General features: G+C 36.8%; 1 protein-coding gene across 1 annotated transcript; it reads right to left on the reverse strand.

Annotated features, from left to right (window-relative positions):
- Nucleotides 1-10,766: 10,766 nt before the first annotated feature.
- Nucleotides 10,767-16,892, reverse strand: LOC110935629 (plastidic ATP/ADP-transporter). The gene is made up of 5 exons (XM_022178000.2): nt 15,915-16,892; nt 14,333-14,587; nt 13,846-13,989; nt 12,284-12,631; nt 10,767-11,301 (listed from the first exon to the last, which is right to left on the reverse strand). Exons 1-5 carry the CDS (start codon nt 16,692-16,694, stop codon nt 10,972-10,974), a joined length of 1,857 nt encoding a protein of 618 aa, XP_022033692.1. The 5' UTR covers nt 16,695-16,892; the 3' UTR covers nt 10,767-10,971.
- Between the last annotated feature and the right edge of the window lie 3,410 nt (nt 16,893-20,302).

Below are 20,302 nucleotides of genomic sequence, written 5' to 3' on the forward strand. Positions count from 1 at the left end.
CCCTTGCTCACACTCACAGGATTTTCTATTTTAGGGAGTTTCCTAGTGGCAGGTTTCCTACGGCGCACTTTCCTCCACCCTACGTATCTTCTCTTCTTTTTAGGTTTGTCTTTTTCCAGCGGTGGAGCTTTGAATTCCACAGGTTCTTCTATGTCAGCAATGTAACCAGTAAAGTCGTGAGAGACTTCGATAGGCACTGGATATAAGTTGAGATTTTGGAATGCTTCCGACATCTCATTCATGCTGCATAGCATATATGCAAAATGCAATGTTAAAACTTTGGAACAAAGTTTAACAAACAAACACTGAAGTTTTATTGCATATTACTTTTTGTACAGAAATAACGGAAATAAACACACTGGAATTTTATTTATTTACGGGATTGTGACTTCTCTTACTAGACCCAACTTATCGGATATTTAGAGATTAGTATTTTCTGCTACAGTAGCTAGCATATAGAGATTTGCCTATTTCCCGTCTATTTTATCTTTCCAAGGTGTACTATTACCCAACTCTTGGACTTCTGGGTTAAACCTAACTCTCTTGGTTCGGGGTTTCTTTGTCTCCTGACTCTTTTTAAGTATCGAATCCCTTTTCTCTGGGGAAAGTGGATTCTCATAGTTTGCCTTGCGGACAAAGATTCCTTCTTCTAGGTTTACTGGGTTTCTAGAAGAAGATGCAACATCTAGTTTGTGGTAGATGGCAGACAACTTTTGCTTACCCATACTGTAACTAAGAATAGCCAGTTAATAAAACATATAATCACCGAATAACAATTAGTAAAATTAAGTCCAAATGCTTAATTTAGGCTTAATCAGTGGCTCGATCAGTGGCTCAATTTAATTATTAGCTCTGATACCACCTTCGCTGTCACGGCCCCCGACCCACCCTGGACGGAGTCGGGGCCCGCGAGGCAGTTCCCGTGGTATTTAATTTATGCGGCAGCGGAAGTCTTTTTACAACAGGATCTTTTCACCGTAAAATGCTCGTTTAATATATTACACAAAGTTTAAGGGATAAATCCCATAATTTACAATAAGTTGATTTCACACAGAAATCTTTATTTTTCAAAACACGTTTTATTGGTTTATTTACACTGAGCCACTTCTCTGAGCTTGATAGTGCTTTACTGCACTTTTCCTGGATCACACAGATCACCTGAAACATGTTTGAAAAAGGTTTTGTCAGCGGGGAAATACTGAGTGAATCATTCTGTTTTCTAAAACGACCCGTTAGTTATAATTTACAGTATTAAGAGCGATTACAATGTTTCTATCAACCAATTATCAAGAATGGGTATTTGTCACTCGATTCATTTCTGTGACTGTGGTCATACCACTATTGGGTCCCGTTGCCCTAATAGTGACGGTGTACTCACACAGAGTAATAATTACTCACATAGAGTAATATTCACTCACATAGAGTGATAATAACAGTAATGTGCACAATACCCCACATACCAGCTGTAATTTGGTGATTACAAAGACTTAATCCCTGTAATTATAATCTTGAAAATAATTTGAGGTATTGTAATACTTACTCACAAACGGTGAGAAAACAATTTAAAAAGAAGAATGACTCACATTGCAGATTAACGAGCAATAGATATAAGCCTACTGATTAGCCTTGCTTAAACCTAATTTAACACAATGCACACACAGGCAGGTTAGTAACTAATACAGCAGTTACGACAATTCACGAGACTAAACCTTCACAACGATTAATCAGTGCAATACTCGATAATTCAATCGGATTCACAACGAATAACAGAGCATAGTCCGAATTCGAACAGCACTCTAATATTCAAGACGAAATCACGACGAATAATCAAAGTACAAGCTCAATTGAGCAGCACCCGGACTATCGTTGGATAGTTATAATCGATCGGACGTTGAATCGTAATAGCGATCGAGTTATTACCCTGATTGCGGCAGCGTTTCGATAATTGTGTGTGTGTGTTGGACTGTTTCTGTGATAACTTGATCTACGTAACTCGGATTTACGTCGTTCCAAAGACAGAATTCAAGTCCCAACCCCTTCTATTTATACTGAAACTTTGACACCGTCGCGTAGCGCGAGGGGTACCCCCTATAGGCGTCGCGCTACGCGAGTGGTAACCTATGTTCATAGGGTAGCTACGTGTGTAACTAGGCTTGCTGTGTTGACAATTTTATCAAATTCGATTTTGATTGAAAGTTATGAAGATAATCGTTGGCTAGGGTTTATCCCCCCCTGAGTTTTAGGGGCCCTGATCCTGATTCCGATTGTTCTGGAAATTTTAGGGTTAGTGCAGAATTACTTGGGTTTCTTAATTAGGGTTTCCTTAATAGCTAATTACCATCCTAATTATGGATTTTAGTGACAGTTGTTACAACAAGACAGCGTTTAGGACTCGTTATGGACATTACGAGTTCCTAGTGATGCCTTTTGGGCCCACTAACGCACCAGCCGCATTCATGGATCTCATGAATCGCGTCTGCAAGCCTTATCTGGATAAATTCGTCATCGTCTTCATTGACGACATCCTTATCTACTCAAAGAACCAGGCTGACCACGAGAAACACCTTCGTTGTATTCTCAAACTTCTACATCATGAGAAACTCTATGCCAAATTTTCAAAGTGCGAATTTTGGCTTCGAGAAGTCCAATTCCTTGGACATGTGGTAAGTGAGCAAGGTATCCAAGTAGATCCCGCTAAGGTAGAAGCAGTTATGAATTGGCAAGAGCCAAAGACGCCTACCGAGATTCGCAGTTTTCTAGGATTAGCAGGATACTATAGGCGATTCATCGAAAATTTTTCAAGGATTGTTGTGCCCCTAACTTCGTTGACGCGTAAGAAGATTAAGTTTGATTGGGGCCCTAAGCAGCAGGAATCCTTTGACATTCTGAAGAAGAAGTTGAGCAATGCACCAGTGTTAACATTGCCCGATGGTATGGAAGAATTTGTGGTGTATTGCGATGCGTCACACACTGGCATGGGCTGTGTACTCATGCAGAGAGGCAAGGTCATTGCCTACGCTTCACGACAGCTAAAGGTGCACGAGAAAAACTACACCACCCACGACTTGGAACTGGGTGCCGTTGTATTTGCACTGAAACTTTGGAGACACTACTTGTATGGAACGAAGTGTGTAATCTATTCGGATCACAAGAGCCTTCAACATTTGTTCAATCAGAAGGACTTGAACATGCGACAAAGGTGATGGATGGAAACTTTAAATGATTACGACTGTGAGATAAGATACCATCCAGGCAAGGCAAATGTAGTTGCTGACGCCTTAAGCAGAAAAGAAAGAGTGAAGCCGATAAGAATCAATGCCAAGCGCATAGAAATAAGGAATAATTTGAACGAAATGGTGTTAGCTGCACAGAAGGAAGCTGTGTTGGAAGCTAACTATCCTGAAGAAAAGCTAGGAGTAACTGAGGAGCAGTTATCCTATGACAAGGATGGGATGCTAAGACTGAATGGGCGAATATGGGTTCCAGTTTATGGAGGACTTCGAGATGTTATCCTCCAGGAAGCCCACAGCTCCAAATATTCCGTTCATCCTGGTGCTGATAAGATGTACCAGGATCTAAAGGCAAACTACTGGTGGATTGGTTTGAAGAAGTCTGTAGCTGAGTATGTAGCTAAATGTTTGACTTGTGCGCAAGTCAAAGCTGAGCACCAGAAGCCGTCAGGTTTGCTTCAACAACCTGAAATTCCCACGTGGAAGTGGGAAATGGTGACAATGGATTTTATCACCAAATTGCCCAAGACAAGGAAGGGAAACGATACTATATGGGTTATAGTGGATAGGCTAACCAAGTCAGCACATTTTCTTCCCATTAAGGAAACTTACAGCTCTGACATGTTAGCTCAATTGTATGTTGATAAGATTGTAGCGCTGCATGGTATACCCGTATCTATTATCTCTGATAGAGATACTAGATATACGTCACATTTTTGGAAGAGTTTCCAACAATCTTTGGGCACTCGTTTAAATTTTAGTACGGCTTATCATCCACAGACTGATGGTCAAAGCGAGCGTACTATTCAAACTTTGGAAGACATGCTACGTGCATGTGCGATCGACTTGGGTGGTAGTTGGGATAAGAACCTACCACTGATCGAATTCTCCTACAACAATAGCTACCACACCAGCATAAGAGCTGCGCCTTTTGAGGCCTTATACGGTAGAAAGTGTAGATCGCCTATTTATTGGGCGGAAGTTGGAGATGTCCAACTAACAGGACCAGAGATTATTTTTGAGACGACGGACAAGATTGTCCAAATTCGCGATCGTTTGAAAGCTGCCAGGGATAGGCAGAAAAGTTATGCGGATCCAAAGCATAAGCCTTTTCACTTTGAAGTAGGTGACAAAGTATTGCTTAAGGTATCACCCTGGAAGGGAGTGATACGATTTGGTAAGAAAGGTAAGCTGAGCCCGAGATACATAGGACCTTTTGAGGTTATCGAACGTGTCGGATCAGTTGCTTACAAGTTAAACTTGCCTGAGGAACTTAGCGCTATACATAATGTGTTCCACATCTGTAATCTGAAGAAGTGTTTCGCTGACAAATCACTGGTCATACCGCATACAGATGTACACATAGATGAAAGCTTGAAGTTTGTGGAAAAACCATTGTCGATTGAGGATCGACAAGTGAAGAAGCTTCGAAGAAAGCATGTACCTATAGTTAAGGTCAAGTGGGATGCCCGTAGAGGTCCCGAATACACATGGGAAGTAGAATCCACGATGAAAGAAAAATACCCTCATTTGTTCCAGTAAATCTCGAGGTCGAGATTTCTTTTAAGGGGGTGAGGATGTAACACCTCGGAAATTTACGTCCAATAATGCATTGACACGTGTCATGGGCTTTGAACATGAGAAAACATACTTTAGAGGGACTAAAGTTGACAAACAGTGAAAACTATGGAATATAAGGGTCCAAAGTGTCAACAATGGATAAATAGACTCTACAATAACCCTACATGGTGTTTATAACCCTAAACGGATAGATCATGGATCATACGAAGCGGAAAATGCACGAAAGTGAGGAATTACAAACTACAGGGGCTAAAAGTGTGAACATGTTGAATTTATACCTCTGAGTGATCTTTTGGCAGACCCGAAGCTTTATAACGATAAAATATACTCACTAGAATATGTGGTAAAAATTTCATGAAGTTTCGTTACCGTATGAGAAAGTTATGGCCAAAACCGTACATGAAGGGTTAAAAGCGTCAACGTCGAATTTCATGACTTTTCGGGTGAGCGCAAAGTTAACCGAGGACTTTACCATGTTGGTAAATGTCCCAAGGTCCCTAAAAATCAAGTTAGAGGGTCTAAGGATCAAGATAAACGGCCAAAACCTCGTAACCAAAGATCAGGGACCAAACTGCAACATTTAAACAAGTTTTGTGGATCTGCAAGCCCCAGGCGGCCCGCCTGGGCACCCTTAAGCGGGCCGCGACCCACGCCCAACTCCAGAAATTCGCGAACAGCAGCATTTGGGTCCGTTTTGCGAGTTGATGACAGCTTTCAGCACCTCCCAAATGCACTAATCGAATTACATGCATGCTAGGACACTTGTGTCCATCTTACAACTCCTGTAACACCTTAAAAGCAGATCAAATCTTCATAAAAAGGGTCTTGAGTTAGAAACATATGAACACTTGAACTCTCAAAATTCACAAGGCAACTCCTGGAGCTTTTCTGGACATCAAGGCACCTTCATAGTGATCTCTAAGCTTCATTAGGACTCTTGTAAGTATTCATACCCTTCTCTAATTCGTTCTAGCTTAGATTATTAGCCGAAAGTCAATCCGTCGTATCTCTAGTTTGACTTTTTGATTAAACGAAAATGGCTCAGTCATTTCTCAAATTGAAAGTACCTACAAGTTGGTATTTATGTGGGAAACAAACCCTCAAAAGGGTATTTTCTGATTCCCACTCTAAGCATGATTATTGTCGAGTCAAAGTTGTTCTTAAAAAGTCAACAGAACGTGTTTTTGCAAAATCTAGCATAAATGGTAATATAGATTACATGCAATCAGTTTGATCATCAAAATAACTTTGTAATGAATGTAAGAATATGTTTTATCATGATCAACTCGACAATTTTTAGTATAAACCTGGATCGGAACCGAAAGTCTTATAAAATGACTTTTTCTTTGACTCTCGATTCGGATCCGTGCATGCATGATTGAGATCTGTCTTAGAGCTTATTTTGGACCATTTGTATTTATGTGCAACTCTCTGAGATTTTAAGACTTGGTTCAACGCTTGTCCGATTCATATGCATGTTACCGGTTTATGCTTAAATATGACTATTTTGCCCTTTTTGCTATAAAACGTGATTTTTGGAAAAGTGAAAGAGTAGAAACCTTTAGTACTAAATTATAAACTTGCACCGAAAATTTGATATCAACTGGAGGTCCATATTTAGAGTTATGCCCGATATCGTAAATCTAAAGCTTTATGTTGAATAAACGGCGTAAATAGCATATAACCTATTTAAGCCCACTTTTTGATACCAAACTTTTTACCAACTGATGTTATATAATATTTTGGGATTTTTGAAGATTTTTATTTAATTTTTGGGCTGATCGTATCATAGGCCTCTAAGTTTAATTCGGTTAATACCGGTTTTGACCTTTTAAGCCATAAAATGAGTTTTATAAATCTTTTTGACCCCAAACCTTTTTCTACTGATTTTATTTGTTAAATAAAATATTTTGAGCATTCTGGAAATATAAAAATATCAGCTTTCCTTTGAAAACCCGGAAACGGCTCTAAATCGCCTTTTTAAGCATTTTTAACGCATAGTATGTACTATAACCATATTAAGCGTATAAGGGTTATACCTACTGATGTTTTTTAACATATTTTTATAAAATAACAATAAGTATAAGTTTTTGAACTCAGGTTTCCAGTTTTAACCGTTTAAGCCCTTGTGAAATTACCAAAATACCCCTAAGGTGCATAGTTCGATTTTAAATGATAAGTTCCATATATGGGTCATACCCTACTGTTATAATATGTCAAATTAAGTATATTTACTGTATAAATCAGACCTGTAACTCAGATTTCCAATTTAACTCTTTTATAATCTTTTAAATGACCAAAATGCCCTTATAAGGCATAAATCGAGTTTAAATTCATTCGGGGCATAATAGAACATAACTTGCTGATATTATGACATATTTAAGACATATTATCTCAGGGAACTTGCATATGACTCTTATGGTTACCCGTAACGCTCTTTTAGCGTTCGGTTCGGTTTATGTAACTAGTTTGCATAAATTGACCGAAACGGGTCAAACATTATCTTTTTGTCTCAAAATCCAGAATGTATTTAGCATACCCAAATTATACAAGTATTTAAACTTGTCGGGTCTAAATCACATTCTATCCGGTCTTCGCTTAATCGTGCGCTTGAACCGTATCGTCCTTAAGACTAACCGGTCTAAGCTTAGGCTTAAATAAAGACCCGTTAGAAATCTAATAGGTTATTATAAACCTTTGTTCCAGAATAGGAGACCCAGTAAAAGCTACCTTCACTTGCTAATTGTGATTCATACTTACCAAGGTAAATACTTTTAACTTATTTTCCCTATACGGGCTTGGGGTACGGTATATAATATACCGCTTGGTCCGGCATCGAATTCTTTAATCGAATAGTGGTTAAATTTATTGAGATGCCTTGTTTTGAATGCGTTTTATTGCTTAAAGCCTTTGGGGGGTTGATGACCATGTCCCGGATATCCTTGGCATCATCTTACGAGATGGCCACGACCTGAGCACGGGGTGTAGGCGTACACCCGTCAGTGTATAACTCTATATTGTGGTGTGTCTATTAATCTTTAACCCGGCACGAACCGGGCTACTGAACGCATAAGTAACATGTAAATCCATTACAAGATTATATAACATAATTGTCCCAAGTTATAAAAATATTTTATGCCATGTGCATTTAAATAAATTTTCAATCATTTTCAAAATGAGTCAGTTAAATTGTATTTACCAGTGTAAACTGACGTATTTTTCCCAAAAGGTTAAGTGCAGGTACTACACGTAATAGGCTGGCTGTCTTCTAGAGCGTCCACAATAAGTCTCGCAAGCTTGGATGACAATAAATCTGTTGAACATTATCTTATTTTATTTTGATCCGCCTGTGGATCCGTTTCAACTATTAGTGTTAATTAGTATTACACTTTATTAAAATTGAAATGAATCTATTTTTGCTTCCGCTGTGCATTTATATATTGTGTTGTTTGTCTATGATGATGCCAACTACGTCACTATACTCCCCACCAGACCCACCGGTGACACGTGGAAATTAGGGGTGTGACATCAAGTCCCCTAAATAAAATGCACCTATAAAGTTGTTTTTATGGTCAAAATGTATGCTAAAAGTGAGGGTTTTAAGGTACTATATTGATAACCAATAATAAAAGTGAGGGTTTTAAAGTACTAAATTTAACCAAACAAAAGTATTGAGACTTAGCCACTTTTATTTATGTGTTTATATAATATATTTGACTAAAAACAAAGTAAAGGAATTAAATCAATCACAAAAAGTAGGGGTACTTAACTACACTTTGTGTGAAAGTATATTGATTCTTTTATTATAACACCTATAAAAATAATAAAAGTTATGTAATAATATTTGATGTACTAATCCGCTAGTGTGGACCATGAAGGGTTAGTTGGACCGATATTATGGTTACAAGCATATTGGGCTGGTTTTGGTTTTCGGGTTCATCTTTTGGGCCTTTAATTTCAAGAAGAGATAAGTATAAAGGATAGTGTTTCTGTAATTCTTTTTTATTGAATAAATTGTCACACAAACCAAGTTATTTAACTAAATAGTTTGAAACATGTATTTATTAGTTTTTTTTTAAATCTAAGATAAGGTATTTTGTGTTTCATTCTCAAATTTGAGAGAATTTCAAGTTTTGTCCTTTATCTTTAGGCCACTTTGCAAGTTTTGTCCTTTATGTTTAAATTTGACGAGTTTTGTCCTTTATGTTTAAAAATCAAGCACGTTTTACCCTTTATGTTTAAAAATCAAACACGTTTTGTCCTTTATGTTTAAAAAATCAAGCACGTTTTGTCTTTAAAAATCAAGCATAAAGGACAAAACGTGCTTGATTTTTAAACATAAAGGACAAAACTTGCAAAGTGGCCTAAAGATAAAGGACAAAACTTGAAATTCACTCCTCAAATTTTGAATATTGTGGTTCTTTTAGGCAATTCGAAAGGAGGTTGTGGCCCAGCTTGTTGCCCTTTTACGTGTCGTTTATTTGTAATTTGTTGTTTTCGCATTTTATAAATAGAATGTTTTCATAAAATGGTGAAAACAAAGAGAATCATGAGTTGGAGTTTTATTACTATAAGCAAATGTTTTCATAAAATGGTGAAAACAAAGATAATCATGAGTTAGAGTTTTATTACTAGTAGCTAAATATCAACTAAAATGAACATCTACTCATGAGCTAGTGGCTTTGTGGTATATATGCTCAATACTCTCAATGTATCTTAGAACTCTCTACATAAAACCTTATCAAATCTAAATGACAATACTGCCTTGTATATGGTGATATCAAACTTGAAAGCTCGAACACAAGCGTACCTTATTATTATGAAAATGGGAAAGGGACTAAAACCAAAGGTAAGGAGCTGACAACCGCGAGACTAGGAGTATAGGAAAGACTTGGTGTATAATGTGTGCCTTCGTTACGGCTATAGTCCATTAGCGGGTTCGTTGTCCTTTGTGAACCCGAACCATTGTTGCCCTCTTATCGGGTTCATGAACCAACTATAGGACCCTTGGCACAAGTATATACCACAGTGAAAGACCTTTGTTTCTATAATGTTTTGTATTGAATCCGAATGTTTAACAATATTCACATTAGATAACTTGATACACACATTAAAGTTGATGTGAATGATATGCTATCTGTATAAGACACGATTAAACCTGTTTAGTAAAAAAATACACTAACATGATCTTTTTACTTTTTAAAAATAAATATAATTATAATGTTAGGATCCATCATTTCTTCTTTTTGGTACATAAAACATCAAACTATGTTAAAAACATGAGATATAAAGTAGTTAAACGAGTTGTATTCAAGTTTAATATTTGTGTTACACGCGTCGTTAGAGACCTGTTAAACCCATGGTTGCAAAAGTCGCTAGGCGCTCCCTAGTCGGTCGACCGGGGAGTTAAGAGTACTCGGCCTAGGCGGAGAGTACACGGGGAGTACTCGGACATGCCAAATTATAAAGAAAATTAGTTTTCGGAAATTAAATATGTTTCAAATAACATAAATTTACTAATATTTATAACAAAATACGTGAATTTGATATTCATTCTTTAATATGATAGGAATATAAAATGTGTTTTATTTTATTTAAGTCAAATTCGGCCCAAGTTGACCTATTAGATCCGACTTTGGCCGATGTTGACCCCATTTAATCGATTCCGAGTAATTAGTCGGAGTTGAAGAAAGTCGACTCGGCAACCTACCTTGTAGCGACTACTCGGGGAGTACTCGGCCTTAGGCCTTGTTTTACAACCATGGTTAAACCTGATAAGACACGATTTGCCAGCCCATCATACAGCATGCAGATGGCCTTAGATTATCATCTAATCTAAGCCATTTTATCCCTTTTTAATAGCTAGAAACAAAACTATTATTAAAATACCAAAACATTTTGTTTCATTCTGTTTATCTACAAAGCATTTCCCCTATGTGTTTTTAAGTCAAACATACAAATAAAACAATAAATTTCATCAAGTTAACAACATAATAAACATGCTGTTTATAAAAAACTTCAAAAGTCAGCAGCATTCCTGCCTTAGCTCTTATTCCTTTACTCAAAACAACAACAAAAAACCTAAACAAACATCCCAAAGTTTCAAATCTTTATCTATATCAAACACTACGACACCACCCTAACGACGCAAACCTCAACCTCACACGTTTCGGGGAGACGATGTCTCGGTTGAAGTGTTGGTGTTGGAATCACTCTCGAGTGACCCGTTTGTAGAAACAATCGGTATTTTAACCGCGGCTCTTTCCATCTCCTTCTCGAGCTCCTCCTCTTGCCTCAGGGCGGTGAACTGTTTGTCCAACGATCTAGCGGCACCTAACCATGCTCCCACAATCACTAGCAGCACACCGCCAAGGTATGGCGTTGAGTTTGCAAGTGACCCGAATGTTAAGATCATAAATTGTTGAATTAGAGCCCCACCCGATTTACCTAACGGGTTGCACACAACGTCTATTGCCGCCTTACCTTTAACCTGAATTTAAAAATTAAAGTAATAAATTATAAACCATTCCTAAAACGCCCTACTCCGCATGTGCGCATCGTATAAATTTAGGGTTGTAATCCAGCCGAGCCAGGTTGAGCTTGAGCTCGAACATAAACGAGCTAGCTAGGCTTGGCTCGTAATTTTTTTTACTTTTAAAATTTTTTTCTACGAATATTGAAAACATAAAAAAACAAAAGAAAATAAAAATTACGCATATATCTATATGAATTATTTTTCTTTTTCTAACATTTTAAAGACCGAAAAGCATATTAAAAGTATTATATGTATAACTTTTGTTTATTTTCCCATTTTTTTATATGTTATTTAATAATTAAACTTAAAATGTTAACACTTCAAACCCCTCCTTATTTTTAGTTTAGAGTTAAATGCCATTTTAGTCCCTGTGGTTTGGGTCATTTTGCCAGTTTAGTCCAAAGGTTTCATTTTTAACCCGTGGGTCCAAAAAGGTTTCACAGTTGCCATTTTAGTCCACTGTGTTAACTTCATCCATTTTTTCTGTTAACGAGAAGGCCAATTCGATCATTTTATATGGCTGAATTGCCCTTTTAGTTAACAGAATTACATACAAAATGACCAAATTGGCCTTCTCGTTAACAGAAAAAATGGATGAAGTTAACCAAGTGGACTAAAATGGCAACTGTGAAACTTTTTTGGACCCACAGGTTAAAAATGAAACCTTTGGACTAAACTGGAAAAATGGCCCAAACCACAGGGGCTAAAATGGCATTTAACTCTTTAGTTTAATACATTTATAATTAAAATTAACCTATATAAAATATAATAATTTGAGCCAGCTCGCGAGCTCACGAGTCGAGCCAAGCCTAGCTTGGGCTCGGCTCGTTTATAACCGAGCTTTTTCCGAGCAAGCTGCAAGCTTTTTGAACACCCCTATATAAATCTAACCCGCAAAATAAAATACTTTAATGAGTTAAAGAAACAAGAATCTAACCTTGGTGTCTTCATCCAAAGGAATATACGCCATTTCTTTGCAAGGATCAAACAAACTATACTTTGCACTTTTGCTAAATATATTTTGCATTGCACCGACATAAACCGCCGCTAAAAGTGGGGTTATCCCAAACTTCATAAGACCCGGTGCAAGAGGGTCACCAAACAAGATCAAAGAAAAGAACCCAACACCGGACAAAAGTAGGACCGTGGGTGTGATTTTCGCTGCCACCCCCCAACCGTACTTGTTGAATATCCATTGACTCAACAACATCATCGTAAATGTTGCTATTCCGGTCGCAGTTGAAAAGTCACCCATGAATGAAGAATATTCGTTCGGGCTAGGAAACTGCATAAAAAAAGATAAGAATAAGATAAAAATAGAATTAACATGTATAATAAGCCAGGAGAGAAAATCTTGGGGTGTGAATTTTTGACACGACCGGAAAACATGACACGAACCTAACACGAAATTTGCGAGTTTGGGTTTAGTCTAAACATGTACGCGTCTGTTTCAGGTTGAACCCGCGAACCCGTTGAGCTAAACTACTCGGGTTGTTGTCAACCCGGTCGGGTTGGCAGGTTTACCAGTTTAAGCCATTTGGATTATATCATATTAATTTGCAAAAAAAAAAGATAAAAAAAATCAGGTTGAACGGGTCTTGTACGGGTCAACCTGCGAATATCCAGGTCATGTTCGAGTTCATATGCATGACACGATTTTCGGGTTTGGGTCGTGTTCGAGTTCTGGTCGTGTTCGGGTTCATCTAAAAAAATTCGGGTTCGGGTCGGGTTGAACCCGTCAACCCGCGAGCACGACCCATTTAGCACCCCTGTACTGGTGGCAAAATAGGCGCATTAGATAACCCGTCAAAACATGTAACTTTTGGTACGGGTTGAAACGGGTCGAACTGGGTTGGGTCAACCTAAAGACACCTCTTTGTTTGTATTGGAAGGTCTTTATGAATAATTGGCTTTTAATTCTGTAAAAAAAAACATTTTTTAGGCATTTGGCCTGTTACATTTTTTATTAAAAGTTAAAATTTGACCCATTTGAAATTTTTTATTAAAATTTAAAATTTGACCCATTTGAAATTTAATTAATAGCTTAAAAGAAACATGTTAAATAGGTTGAAAATTAAATAAACAAAATCTCCAAAATGATTTTATTCAAAAACAAAATAGATTACTATCCAAATATATGATTTAACCACCATATTTGACTAATTGTTCATGAAGGCATTAACCCCCCCCCCCCACAATAATTGTCAGATTTTCAAAAATGGATGGTTATAATTTACTAATTTTCCCATTATACCCTTATCAATGATCTTTCATGCTTTTCAATTCAAACGGCATGTTAAATGCCTTCATGATATATTGGTCTTTAGTTAATCAAAAGATTGCATACTTGCATGTTTTGACACGTTAGACAAACGCAACCCGCCCATTTTGCCACATTTACGATTTTTAAATAGATATATTTATTTTCGTTTATAATTATTATCAACGTATTATTTCATCGTCATTTTTTAAGACATAAATTATTTTTTAAAAATTTACCTGCGCCTTGAGCTTTGATTTCCATGTAACCTCAACAAGATTAATGCTAATTCCGTATGCAACAACCAAAGTGGCTAAATCCCTAATGTATGGCGATGATGCCAAAAATTTCAAACTCTCCATTGTCGTCATGTTCGGTTTCTCCTGCAATTAAACAATTCATTTTTTACGTTATTTAAACTAAAAAACTATAAACAAGTGTCAAAACTCTTGAAAAAAATCAAATTATAAATGTAATAAAAAATTATTTTAAATGATAAAATCCTTTTCGACATGATTGAATTTGAGCCCTTTAACTTTTTAAAAACTAAAGAAAAAATCTTCTTATTTGCATGATTAAATACATAAACTTAATTAATAAAACTTTTTTGATAAGTTTTATATAAATGAAAGCAATAAGAGGTAAAATATGTTCGAAAACACAAATACCAACATCACATTAATTATTTGATAAAAAAAAAGGTGATGAATAAAATTGTGATTTTACCTTCTTCTTCTTGCTACGGGTAGGAAGAGGAACGTAAGTATTGACCCACCAATAAAGACCGCAAATTGCTAAGCCCATTACAACCACAATACTCATCATATATTTTAAAGAAATGGCCCATCCATCGACTCCAGGGCCCAAATGTTTCCGCATATTCGAGAAGTATTTCACAGTACGGCCCGAGAAAATTAAGGCAACATTAGCACCAAGCCCGAATAAAGGATAGAACTTTTTCGCTTCTTCAACCGTTGTTATCTACACAAAAATTTACAAGGGTGAGTTTGATTTAAAAACAATGTATATGTAATTATGTATATGTGCATGCATATACAAACAGACATACACATTATTCATATAGGTATACCCAAGCATTCAAATTCAAATATACATTTATAGACCATATAAGAGGTACCACATATGATATTTAATCATATGCATACCCTCGTATACATACATGTAAAGAAATTTGTGTATACATACAACAGATATACATTTGTATATATATATATATACACACACACAGTGACGAAGCTTGAACTTTTCGGCCCGGGGGGGGGGGGGGGGGGGGGGCGCCCCTCTTATCCTTCGCCCCTGTATATATATATATATATATATATAACATATACATGTGCGTGTGTGTTTGTTTACTTGTCTTTATACTCACAAAACACATATATAGAGGGGTGTTTGAATGTGTGTTTTAAAAGTGATTATGGTGAAATTTGTTGTTGCAACCCGTTACTTGATTCTCCAAATCCAATTATTTCGGTCCTAAAAAGTTATTTGCCAAACACTGCAGCTCACTCAAACACCCCCATACACACAGTGGCGAAGCTTGACACGAATGACCCGGGGGTCGAAAACGTATATACCAAAAAAAAATCTATAGACCCGGGGGTCGAAAACGTATATACCCAAAAATTTCTATACGAAAACTACATATATAGCACTATTGAGCGAAAACTTCGGGGGGTCGGGCGCCCCACCCCGCCCCTTCTATACTTCGCCACTGCATACACACGTATACATGTATATATGCCGATATGTATATACACATGTATCTATATACACGCATGCATACATACATACAAATAGTTATATGCCTATAAATGTATATACACATGTATACATACATATATACAAATGGCTATATGCCTATAAATGTATATACACATGTATACATACATATATACAAATGGCAGCACGGCACATGCAATAAAAACATTTTAAGAAAAAACAAATATCCAATTGTTCAATGCAAACAAAAGACACCAATATCTTGCTATGCTATCCATTTATATCATCGAAAACACCGAATCTATGGCCTAAAACACTAAATACAATCAAATTCATAATCCAAATTCCAAACACATTTATCTACAATAAAAACAAATTTTTATCTTAAATTTAATCATAAATCCTCAAAAAACAGCAATTTTATGATCCGAAAACACTAAATTCAATCAAATTCACACTTCATAATCTTCATCCACAATAAAAACAAAATCTTATCTCAAAATCCCAATTAAATATCAATCAAAATAAACTTAAAAACATAAAAAAAGAACAAAAATCATTATACCTGATTAGCAAATCCCCAAAACAAAACCGAAACCACCACACTCCCCCAAAGCTCAGCCATGACATAAAACAAACAAAAACTCCAAATTCTCATAATCGCAAGCGGCCCAAGAAACCGAGGTCCGAGTAAAGCAAGAAGCTTATCAGCAAGTGCAGTTGGGTGAACATAATTGCTAAGAGGATACAAAACAAACCCGAAAGCCCCGAAAAACGCGATAAACGGAAGAATCACAGTATAAAACAAAGCCTTTTTCGACAACACATTAGACAACTTTGTATACAATACCATGAACCCAATTGCCATTGGCAAATTCACCCATGTTTTCAAAAAGGGTATGATTTCTGCACTTGACCCTTTTGCTGTAACCACCAACACATCTTTTGTATCCCTAAGAATTGTATAATTAAAAAGAATACAAAAAAACATTAACCCTAAAGGCACAATCTTTTTCAATGTCAAGAGTTCAACACCCAAGAACTTTGGTGGGTCAGCCTCTAACTCACCGGCGGCACCACCGGCGGCGGCGGCGGCGGCGGAGGCTTTACAAGCATGAAGAAATCTTGGGTTTTGGACACCAAACAAGCCTGGGATTGTACCAAAACCTTGAAATTTTCTTGACCCATTTGAGGAAATCACATTTGGGGATTTGGGTTTTAAGGGTTTGGAAGAAAGATTGAATCTTTGCCTTAAAGATTGTTGTGGGAGTTTGTTGAGAAAGATTTTGGATTGAGGGTTTGATGGGAGGGATAAAAGGCCTTTTGTTTGAATGACACCTTCCATTTTTTTTTTTCACAATTTTTGGACAATTTTCTGATCTGTTTCAGTTCTTGAATTCAAGAAATAATTCAAGAAACTGAAAAGATAAGAAATTGGGATGGGAGAGAGAGAGAGAGAGAGAGAGATGTGGAGGAAGGTGTGCAAATTGTTTAAAGGTAAAAAGGTTTATGTAAAGAAAACCTAAAACCTTTGCTTTGAATGAAGACAAATGTTGAGTTGCAGAATTGGAATTTGGAAATAAAGATTTTTATCAGAGTTTTCTTGTGATAAAATAATAATTAAAGATTTGTTAATTCGGATTTCGAGGTGACTTATTCACACAGATTCACTGATTCAGAATTACTTTTTTTACAAATATGTGTTGACACGATTTATCATTTTTCATTTTTATGATTTTACTATTTTAGTTTTTAGATACATATTAAATAAAAAGTCCTTAGATGTTGGGATACTGGTCAAAAGGTGTGCCCTCTCTGGTAGAGATGCAGGTTTAATCCTGGCTTAGGCCCTTTTTTAACGACATCTGGGTGAAGAAACGAATTAAAGTTTTAATCCCGGGTTAATCCTGACGGAGGGCGAGGGTTTATGGATTTCAAACGGTTCTCGCACATCACGGGTGCATGCTCTTATGATAGTCGAGGAGTCGACCTTAGATATAAACCTGAACAGAGTGTGTTTACACGTAAGATTATTTGTTATTCAAAAATAATAATAAAATAAAATAAATGGTAATAATTGTTTTTCTAATAAACACTCATTAAAGTGTCAAATAAAATATTTTATTTACATATAGAGGTGCTAAGAAAAATTCAAACATGACAGGTTAAGTCAAAATTCAAAACACTTGGGGACTGGTATTTAAATACAGCATTAAGTGTATGATTAATTACTCATGACCTAAGACCATGTGTAGTCATAAAGCCCTTTTAGGGGCGTTATGTGACATGTGGCATGCCACGTCACCCCGGGGCTTTATGGGGCGTTATGAATTTTGAGGCCGTAGTCATAAAGCCCCTGTGTAATCATTACTCATTTTTTAATTTTTATTTTTTTAATTCATTTTGTAAGTTTTTTAAAAATAAAATTCATTTCATTAAATAAAAAAAAGTACAATAAAATAAAAAAAAACATGAAACTAGAAAAAAAAATTAAACTAGCATAAAAAAAATTACACAATCAAAGATTATATTTTTTTTCAATCCGCTCCTTTTGTGCCAACGCCATTTTCAAAGCTTTTCCCGTTAAGTGGTCAATCGGTTTGGAGTAGAACTCAAAGTCGTTAGCCCATTGTCGATCCCGCATAATCTCCGTAACTTTTTCGTTCTCCTCCAAACGTTTGTTACCGAGTTCGTGTATGTCTTGAAGCCGCTTGTTTATCTCCGAAAACGCGTGACTCATATCCGTTCCCATAGACATCGACGACGACTCGGGTTTTTTCGCCCGGCTTTTTCTTCCGGGCGGTCTTGGTAGCTCCTCCACCGGCTCGTCATCCGGAATATCCTCGTTCAAGCCGATGTTTCGAGCGTCGGATGTTGGCGTTTCGGGTTCACCGGACTCGTTTGTTTTGGACCTCTTTGATGGCCGTGTATTTCCCGAACGACCACTAGGAGTAGTTACGACGGCCCATTTGGGGCTATGGCGAAGGATTTGCCAACACTTCATGTACGGGAAATGGCCATTAGCGTTCGTATACTCGACCAACGCCTCTTGCGTAATGTCTTCATCGCTACTTCCACTTTTCCATCCGGAATACAAGCGTTGGTACACGGTTTGAAAGTTTGTGCACCTCTTGTTTATATCGGTCCACTTCCCCGATATAGAGTCCGGTTGGCGGTATTCATCTCCCCTACCCATGAGCTCGAAGAAGAGTTCTCGTACTCGGTTCCAAAATACGGTTTTACTTTGATTGTTTGCTACACACAAAACAATATAAAATGTTAGCTCAAAATTTAAAAAATAAAAACTGGAAATAATAAAAAACAGAAAAAAAAAATAAAAAACAGAAAGCAATTAAAAAACAGAAAATAAAAACTGGAAATAATAAAAAACAGAAAAAAAAATAATAAACAGAAAATAAAAATAATAAACAGAAAATAAATAACAGAAAATTATAAAACAGAAAATAAAAAAAAACTGAAAATAAAAAAACAGGAAAAAAATATAAAAACAGAAAATAAATAACCGGAAATAAAAAAAAAACAGAAAAAAATATAAAAACTGAAAAAAAAATATAAAAACAGAAAAAAAATAAAACATACCTATGACCGGGTCCTCCGAAACATCGATGAAAGCGCGGGTTAACGCATACTCCTCTTCGGGCTCCCACGTTTGCACATTTTTTTTCGTTCGGGTGTTGGTGGTTTCAACTTTCTTTTTATGTGCCCGTTTTGCCTTTCCTTTTCCTTTTTGCGTCTCCGGTTGCGTATCCGGTACCTCGGGTTGCGTCTCCGGAACAACATCGGGTTCGTGTAGTGGGGAGCCGAACGCTTGAGCCGACCCAAACGCTTGAGACGACCCCATCCCATCCATGTTTTGACTTGGGTTCCACCCGTAGAGATTAGGGTCCCATGATAGCGGTTGGTTCAAAAGATTCATGAACCCGGGACTTTGTTGATTGTAGTCGACAAAACCGGAGCCGAAGGGATTGGGTCTAGTGGGAACCGGTGCCACGGGACGAGTAGGATTGCCACTTTGGTTTGTGTCCGCACTAGATCGCGGAGGAATGAAGCCCCGGTTGAATGGATTCATTGTATAAAATAAACAAGAGTTGTAAAAAATTTTGGGAGAATTAAGAAGGTTTGAATGGATATGGTAAAAAAATAAAGAGATGGAGAAGGATTTTAAAAGGAATGTTGAAAAATAAATTAATTTTTTTTTTTTTTGAATTTGACCGTTTGTAACGGTCACAATTTTGAATTCTCCATTTCTTCACGCCGCTATCCTCTTCGCGCTGTTCCAAAATCTGCACACATAGCGCCGCCGGGGGCGGTGTGCAGGGCGCCATGAAGGCGCTATGTTGATTGAACGCGCCCCAGTACATATGCCCTAATTAATTACTTATGATGTAGTGGTTTAGTGGTATGGTTACTTTTCTCATAAATATGATATTATGGTTCAAATAGGGTAAATTACATTTTTCGTCCTTTATGTTTGTAACGGGTTGCAATGGATAGCTTATAACTTCAATAATTACAGTTACAATCCGTTATTTGGAAAACACATTACACATTTGTCCTTTAGCACTAACAAAGTTAAAATTTTCAGTTATGTCTATCAACTTAAGTGTATTCTGGTCATTTCATGTTTTTATTTAAAATGTTCATTAATAATTAATAATTAATAAATAAACATCATCTTCCACGTTTTCCCCAACAGAACTAATCACATTCTCATTTTCATTCTCATTTTCATTCTCATTCTCCATAATTTTATGTTGGACCATGTTGTGACCCTAAACAGTCAGTATAAGGTAGTTCATCTTCAAATACAAAGGCGGAATCAATGCACATGAAGTTACATAGCTTTTCTCGTCCAATTCCTTCTCTATTTATGCTTTCTGAATCAATTTTGACAGAGTTTGGTTACACAAAGCATGACCAGGTTCCGCTCCA

The sequence above is a fragment of the Helianthus annuus genome, chromosome 4 (assembly GCF_002127325.2).
Source record: "Helianthus annuus cultivar XRQ/B chromosome 4, HanXRQr2.0-SUNRISE, whole genome shotgun sequence".
Taxonomy (NCBI): Eukaryota; Viridiplantae; Streptophyta; class Magnoliopsida; order Asterales; family Asteraceae; genus Helianthus; species Helianthus annuus.

What these genes read in the sequence shown, in the direction of transcription:
- LOC110935629 (XM_022178000.2), bottom strand. Translation starts at nt 16,694, where the DNA reads ATGGAAGGTGTCATTCAAACAAAAGGCCTTTTATCCCTCCCATCAAAC. An exon ending in TTTGGGGATTTGCTAATCAG is followed by an intron (nt 14,588 to 15,914) that starts GTATAATGATTT and finishes ATTTTTGTGTAG; the next exon opens with ATAACAACGGTTGAAGAAGC. An exon ending in CCCGTAGCAAGAAGAAGAAG is followed by an intron (nt 13,990 to 14,332) that starts GTAAAATCACAA and finishes GTTTAATTGCAG; the next exon opens with GAGAAACCGAACATGACGAC.